The sequence below is a fragment of the Pelmatolapia mariae genome, linkage group LG3_W (genome assembly GCF_036321145.2).
Source record: "Pelmatolapia mariae isolate MD_Pm_ZW linkage group LG3_W, Pm_UMD_F_2, whole genome shotgun sequence".
In the NCBI taxonomy this organism is placed as follows: Eukaryota; Metazoa; Chordata; class Actinopteri; order Cichliformes; family Cichlidae; genus Pelmatolapia; species Pelmatolapia mariae.
Genome location: NC_086229.1, coordinates 17,652,804 through 17,660,498, shown reverse-complemented (window position 1 = coordinate 17,660,498; position 7,695 = coordinate 17,652,804). Strand labels below are relative to the sequence as shown.

The following is a 7,695-nucleotide window of genomic DNA, read 5'->3' as shown; positions in this document are numbered from 1 at the left end:
CGGTTGTGAGTATGACTTGTTATGTTGTCTGTCACGAATATTGAAATCTGTGTATACAAAACGTAGTCTTGTATTTTAAGGGGAGGGGCGTTACGGCCCTGGGCCTTGGAGGGAGTGAGACTGCCTTTTTGTGTTTATGCAAATCCAAGTGTGCCATGACTTGTGGGTGATTGGCTGCTGGGAGTCCTGTGCCAGCCTTCTTTTATGCAGATCACAGTGTGCCAAACCTCGTGGACGATTGGCTGCCTGGAGATCCCATGACCACTCCAAGACCAATTGACTGGCTGATTGTCTGCATCTGGGAGTATAAAAGGCTGAAGATCCTTCACACTATGGTGAACTGCTACTCTGAATTGAGCATGCGGTGTTTTCCTCGTCTGCTTTGCATGTGAACATTGTTTGTTAAACCTGTTCGCTATGTTAAACATAAATGATAAACAGTTGACCTTAGTTTTACTAGAGTCTTGTGTTTGATTTGAACTGTGTTTGTAACCTCTGATATTCAGCTGACCTTAGTTTTAAAAGAGTCTTGTGTTTGCTGGCTCACCTTAGTTAACCCTTAGCTTTTATTCTTGCCTGCTCTTTTCATTGTGTGTTAATTGTTTTCCCGGTGGTCTGTTGAATAGCCCCGTCGGTTTTCGGTTTAATGTTTGTAAAAAAAAAACCTTTATTAACTCAGATTTCATGAGAGGGCTTGTGTATGTTTCTCCCCTCCTGTCGCCTAGCAGAGGGGGTTGTAACAGTGAACTTTAAACTTTTGCGAGATCTCACTCTCAATAGATTTTAGGATTTGTTTCAAAACTCTTGTTTTAACACACAGAACACTAAATGATCACATCCTAGATTATTTATCTCAACTTCTTACAAAATATATGCTGCTCGTTGTCTCCGTTCATGGACTCATGATGTGTTAGTTGTTCCCTGTACACGACTAAAGACTAAGTGTGACAGAGCCTTTCAGTCTGTGGCACCAAGGCTGTGGAACAGTCTGCCTCCACAACTACATTTAGTCGACTCTGTGGATTCTTTCAAAAGCAGTTCAAATGTTTCTGTTTTACAGGCTTTCTAATGAGAAACATTTTATTGAATTATTATTTCTTTATTTTGAAAGTACCTGTTTATTTTACTGTCTTATTGAATCTTTATTTCCACTTAATGGTCATGTTTATTTGAGCCTTTTGTGTGAAGCGCTTTGTGACCGCTGTGAAAAGTGCTTAATAAATAAACTTTAATTACTTATCTCTGAAAATCAATCAATCAATAATCAAACAGTGAGTTTGTGCGTTTGAGTTTGTGCGTTTGAGTTTGTGTGTTTCAAAGATGGAGGCCACGCTGCTCTCAGAGGACTGTGTGTGGTTGTGGTAAACGTGTGAGCTGCTGCTGCTTCTTCCTCACATGTTTGATATGTTTCATATTTCCAGCTGATGCTGATCACACTAACCTTAACATCACAGAACATCCTTTGGTTCTTCTTCTGTTCCTCTGAAACTTCCTGTGTGTGCCTTTCAAATTAAAAGCCCTCCCTGACTGTAAAGACTGGACTGTGCTGCAGCTGGTGGAAACAGTGTGTAGGTGTGTTGTGTTTGATGGAGGACTGAAGTGTGTGTCCAGCTGAGCTCTCTGTGTGCTCATATATACAGATGCTGATAAACACATGTTTGTATTTGGACCCTGTTACTGATCAGGACCTGCTGTGTGTTTCCTGTCCACAGGTCTACAAAGAGTCGCACTTCCTGCTGTGGTTCAGATGTTCAGCGTGTTGCTTTGTTTCTCACATGTTGGCTCCACGGTCTCTGCTGCTGTGGGCTGATGTCATGCAGCAATACAGCTGCTGATCATCTGGCCTTGTTTTGCTCCATCAGCAGATATTTGACTTTTAGATCACATGATATTTGCATGCAACCTTCAAACACGTGTGGAGAATTCATTATTTCTTTGAAAGATTTTTTAGTAAATAACAGAAAAAAGAAAGTAAGAGAAAAGCAAAACTTAAATTCTATAAAAGAGTAAAAATTCCACACATGTAACTCACTACTGTGTGAACATCACAGGGGAGAAATCGTTCCTCTGAGTCAGAGATGAGTGTCAGTAACACAAAAGTAACACTCAGTGTCATGCAGTGACTTTTACACAACCAGATCAGATGAACAAACTCACACTAAAACATTTTGCTGCACTCTTTACACTTATTTCTTTTCTTTCTGCTCTTTTATATATTTTGTAAAACCATAAAAAATATTTTATATCAGCAGCAATTTTTCTTAAACTGCTGCATCACAGCTTTCATGCTCTGACCTGCATGTGAAATGAGATAACAGCTCTTTATCAGTAACTTTTACAACTTCTGGCAGGTTAATGTCTGAAACACACCCTTAGTTACAGGAAATAACACCACTGATTCTTCTGAGACTGACACTTATCGTTGGACCAAACTAGCAGCTTCCTCTGAGTGAGTCCAGCTACAGGAGAGAAAAGTGGAAAACTCCAACACTGCTGCTTCAAGCTGCTGACGCTCCACACACTGAATGTGAGTTTGAGCAAAAACACGACTCAAAGGAAGTTTCAGTGAAGGTTGTAGAGGAGGGAGGGGAGCCAGGACTGACTGTACTTCCTGTCTGCTGTTTTCAGCTTCACTCACAGACTCAATGGCTTCCAGATCAGAGGAGGATCTCTGCTGTCCGGTCTGTCAGGAGGTCTTCAGAGATCCTGTTATTCTGTCATGTAGCCACAGCTTCTGTAAAGACTGTCTGAAGAGATGGTGGAGAGAGAGACCAAGACACGAGTGTCCAGTTTGTAAGAGAAGATCTTCAAGGAATGATCCACCTTTTAATCTGGCTTTAAAGAACCTGTGTGAGTCGTTCTTACAGGAGAGAGATCAGAGAGCTTCAGAGGCTCTCTGCAGTCTGCACTCTGAGAAACTCAAACTTTTCTGTCTGGACCATCAGCAGCCAGTGTGTGTCGTCTGCAGAGACTCAGAAAAACACACCAATCACAGATTCAGACCCATCGATGAAGCTGCACAACAACACAAGAAGGAACTTCAGGAAACTCTGAAGGCCTTAAAGAAGAAGTTAAAGGTTTGTGAAGAAGTTCAAGTGAAGTTTGATCAAACAGCAGAACACATTAAGGTCCAGGCCCGACACACAGAGAGGCAGATTAAGGAGCAGTTTAAGAAGCTTCACCAGTTTCTAGCAGAGGAAGAGGAGGCCAGGCTGGCTGCACTGAGGGAGGAAGAGGAGCAGAAGAGTGGGATGATGAAGGAGAAGATGGAGGCTCTGAGCAGAGAGATAGCAGCTCTTTCAGACACAGTCAGAGCCACAGAGGAGGAGCTGAGAACTGAAGACGTCTCATTCCTGCACAACTACAAGGCTGCAGTGGAAAGAGTCCAGCGCTGCCCCCTGCTGGATGATCCACAGCTGCCCTCAGGAGCTCTGATAGACCAGGCCAAACACCTGGGCAACCTGACCTTCAACATCTGGAACAACATGAAGGACATGGTCTCCTACACTCCTCTCATCCTGGACCCAAACACTGCTCATCCAGACCTCATCCTGTCTGAGGATCTGACCAGTGTGAGACGAGGAGGAGAGAGGCAGCAGCTTCCTGATAATCCAGAGAGGATTGATTTTATCCCCTCTGTCCTGGGCTCTGAGGGCTTTAACTCAGGGACTCACAGCTGGGATGTTGATGTTGGAGACAGTACATTGTGGGGACTGGGTGTGTTAGCAGAGTCTGTGCAGAGGAAGGGAGACATAGAGCCTGGATTATGGGGAATAGCATTCTATGAAGGTAAATATTTAGCAGGTTCTCCATCAGCTGGATCCACTGTTCTCTCAGTCCAGAAGAAGCTCCAGAGGATCACAGGGAATCTGGACTGGAACAAAGGAAAGCTGTCATTCTCTGATCCTGATACTAACACACACATACACACCTTCACACACACTTTCACTCACAGGATGTTTCCATTTATTAGCACTGTTGGTAAAGTGAAGGTGTGTCCGTTGAAGGTGTCAGTGTCAGTGGTGCAGATGAGTTGAGGATGATGATGTTTCTAATGTTGTTTCCTGTCAGTGAATTGAAGCTGTTAAACTGCAGCTGTCCTCCTGCTGCCTCGTTGTTCCAAAGCTCTTTGTTTCTCTTTTAGTTCTCACTGTTTCTTTCTGTTTCTGCTGTCCACCTTTTCACATGGAAAATCATTTCACTGTTTCTCACTGAATGACTCCTCAAACTAGATTTGAAATTCTATCAAGTTTCTAATCATTACAAATGATTCATGTTTCCATTTGATGTGTGTAAATGGAGATGATTTAGTTTGCTGGGATATGGACTGACTTGTGTTGAATGGGAGGAGCAGTTTGTTGTTGTCTTCTTGTCTGTTTATTACAACAATAAATATATTGTTGAAACAATGATTCATGTTTAACTCCATATATGAAATGTTTCTGACATTTGAATTCTATTTGATTAAAGACTTTCTTCATGACACAAATGAGATTTCAGTGTATTAATAGAACTAAATAAGCTCAGAGTTGAAAGTCTAGTAGGGGAGACCGGGGATAGTTGTAACATTTTTGACATTTCTGTCTCTAAATTGGAGCTCTTTTAAGGTAGTGGATTCAAAATGTAATGCAAAGTATTTACATGTCTCTGCTGTTAAATAGTGCAGCTATTTTCTCTGCAGCACCATTACTCATTGCATGGTATGGTCTCAAACATAAAGAGTGAAATGTTACAATTAACCCCATAGTCTGGGTTAGTTGTAACATATCCTGGGGTGAAATGTAACACAATGAAATAAGGGTACTGACAAAACATTAACATGTAATCTTTTTTATTCAACACATGAATGCACTTAGAGCTGTGTGTGTGACAGAATGCAGAAATCTAGCTTTTGAACATATTCCAAACCCCCAAAGAAGACAAATGATGGAATTTTCTGCAACTGAATATTTCATTAATTTTGGTTGGTCTTCCTTGAGTTTGGCCTCATGGACTAAGTGGGCATTATAACCTACAACTCTTGCACCAACTTTTGAACATAACAATGAAGCTGAAAAAATTTGTTTTCAGCATCGCAATTCCATTACTTTTTATCATGGCTTACCTTGGTGTGGTTTGCAAAGTGCTTCAGAAAGATGAGGAAATCTGTTTCTTGCACCCATCCTGATTTATTTCCACTACCAATACTTCCTACTGGTCCATCTCTGACACAGTGGTCTGCATAATGTATGTGTGGGAACACAAACAGTGGTTGTGTTGCCAATGGCATTAACCGCATATACAAAGGTGACCAGTGAACCTCTCTCTGCTGATGTCATTGTCCCAACTTGTTTAATATAAGTTGGTAAGTTGTAACATCTGCATTATTGTTACAACTAACCCAGACTGTTGCTGTTACAACTGACCCAGACTCCTATAGCCATGAACTAGCTAACATTACAGGGAAGGGGTAAAACATTAGCACTAAAGACCTACACAGAATATATCCCCATAGACATACAAATAACATAATTTAAGTTTGATGAGTTTAACTGCAAAGCAGATAATGCTATTAGAAATTGAAATAAAGTAGAAAAACTTACTTTTTGGCATACAAATTACTTTTTTTCGTGTTAAATTGTCTGTGTTTGACAAAACGTGCTGATTTTTCACATGTGATAGAAGAACTGAATTGGGCATGCACAGGATGAATCACATCATTTGAAACGTAGCCCTGATTGGAGAAATTGGAAGTGTTACAACTGACCCACGTTACAACTATCCCCGGTCTCCCCTATTATGTACGTGCTTCACTGTCAGTATCTTCAGGGGGATTCAAAGGGAAACATCAAACTGCTGTAATGAGATCAACTAGTTGGGCTGAACACACTTATCTGTAGTTTGTCTCCATCCAGGATCATCAGAATATAATGAACATGTGTGAAGAGCCAAAAAATGCTGCTCCCCTCTCAGCATGATGAGCTCCAGCCTTTGTTAACAGGACAACAGGAAACATGAGACAACTTTCAGAGACAGTAACCAACTGTGGCCACAAGATGGCAGCAGCTGATCTGAGATCCTTTATTGGACAGAACGACTCTGCTCTGTGACGTCATCAGAGAGACGGCCTTCACTTTGATGGATCTGACGTCATGTCTGCACTGTGATGATGAAAGCTGATAAACACATTGTTATTGATCCATGAAATCACCTCTGTCCTCTCAAGTGTAGCTGTTTACAGAGCTAAAGAAGTCCTTCATCATCAAAACAGACAAACATGTATTTTCTGTATTAAGTGACGTCATCCTCACTCTAACCTCTTACATACATTCTGTTCAGTTTTCCTGCTGTAAGAAATAAACTGTGTCCAAATAGAAATGCAGGGAAACATCCATTAATAACAGGTGAGCCGTTTGTTTCTGACTTTTTATGAAGTTTAGTTCTTTTATGTTCTTTGTGTAACGTTTAGATGTAGACACTGCCAGGCCACTTTATTAGGTACACCTTGCTAACTGCAGGTTATAACCCCTGCTGGAAACATCCCACAGATTTTGATCCTTATTGACATCACAGCACCACACAGCTGCTCCAGATGCTGTTGGATGCTGGTCAGGGCTCTAAATGTGAAACTTTTCTGAAAGTAATAAACCTGAGAGGAAATAAACTTTGGACTTTAGTAAGCTGAGCTCTGAAGCTGTGATGGAGCTCAGTCGGTGTGAAGGCGGCTGCTGTGTAACAGATGTTTGTCTGAGGTGCTGCGACTGATCGTGGTCATGTTTATTTAAAAAAGTCTGTGATGAAGCAGGCTGTGCAGTCCGAGCTCTTCATCAGTTAACAGTCCTCCAGAGCTGCTGCAGGGAGCTGACTGTCCTCCAGGTGGCACTAAGTGAAAACAGTCCAAAGAAATAAACTTTTTGAAAGCTAAATAAAATGTAAATAAACTTTATATATATATTTAAAAACAGCTACTCTGTGACTTTACACACTCACACTGTACACTGAGAGAGCTGACGCCTGATTGGAGCAGCACAGAGTTAGCTTTCTTTTCTGGTTGTGGATTGGTTCGTCAGGATTTCCCCCTTTACAGGTTTAAAAACAATCTCTGTTTTTAAATATTTTGACCTGCTTCTTGTGTCTAAAGGTGAAGCAGCACCAAAATCCTCTGATCCTCATGTTGTAGCTCTTTGTGTCCAGCAGGGGGCAGAACACCTCCAAACTGTGCCAGCAGCTCTCACTGTGAGCTCAGACATTTGTGGACACTCAGTCTGTTTGAACATAGTAAATAACCAGAGCTTCTCAGACATTTAGACGACTGTTTATGGGGACACCACCTGCCCGATGGTGTACAATGTAAAAAAGAAAAAATTGAGAAAAAGTAAAAATTTCAAGGCAACGTGATGAAAGAGATTGTGAAGTTTTCTCAACTTTTGTCTACTGTTATTGACTTAACTAAAATTTACAAGTTCTGACAAGAGTTCTGCCAACTTGGATCTTCTTGTTCAACTAAGTAGGATAATTATTGAAGTCTAAAGAAGTAATTCAGGTTTCAATGCCATGTATTTCTGCCTTCCCTAAATGCAGATACTCTTGTTGAATAATCGTACAATTCTTACTCCAGTGAGTTGAAAATTTTCCTATATAAATTAAGGAAAATGTTTGTTGTTATCATATTTGAAAAATGATCAGTAAATAGATATTGAATAAAACAAAGCACAA

General features: G+C 40.9%; 1 protein-coding gene across 1 annotated transcript; it reads left to right on the top strand.

Annotated features, from left to right (window-relative positions):
* The first annotated feature begins 2,428 nt into the window (after positions 1–2,428).
* Positions 2,429–4,037, top strand: LOC134621029 (nuclear factor 7, brain-like). The gene is made up of 2 exons (XM_063467432.2): positions 2,429–2,527; positions 2,641–4,037. Exon 2 carries the CDS (start codon positions 2,646–2,648, stop codon positions 4,035–4,037), a length of 1,392 nt encoding a protein of 463 aa, XP_063323502.2. The 5' UTR covers positions 2,429–2,527; positions 2,641–2,645.
* Positions 4,038–7,695: the final 3,658 nt, after the last annotated feature.

Coding starts and splice junctions, on each gene's coding strand:
- LOC134621029 (XM_063467432.2), top strand. CDS start 2,646: ATGGCTTCCAGATCAGAGGAGGATCTCTGCTGTCCGGTCTGTCAGGAG.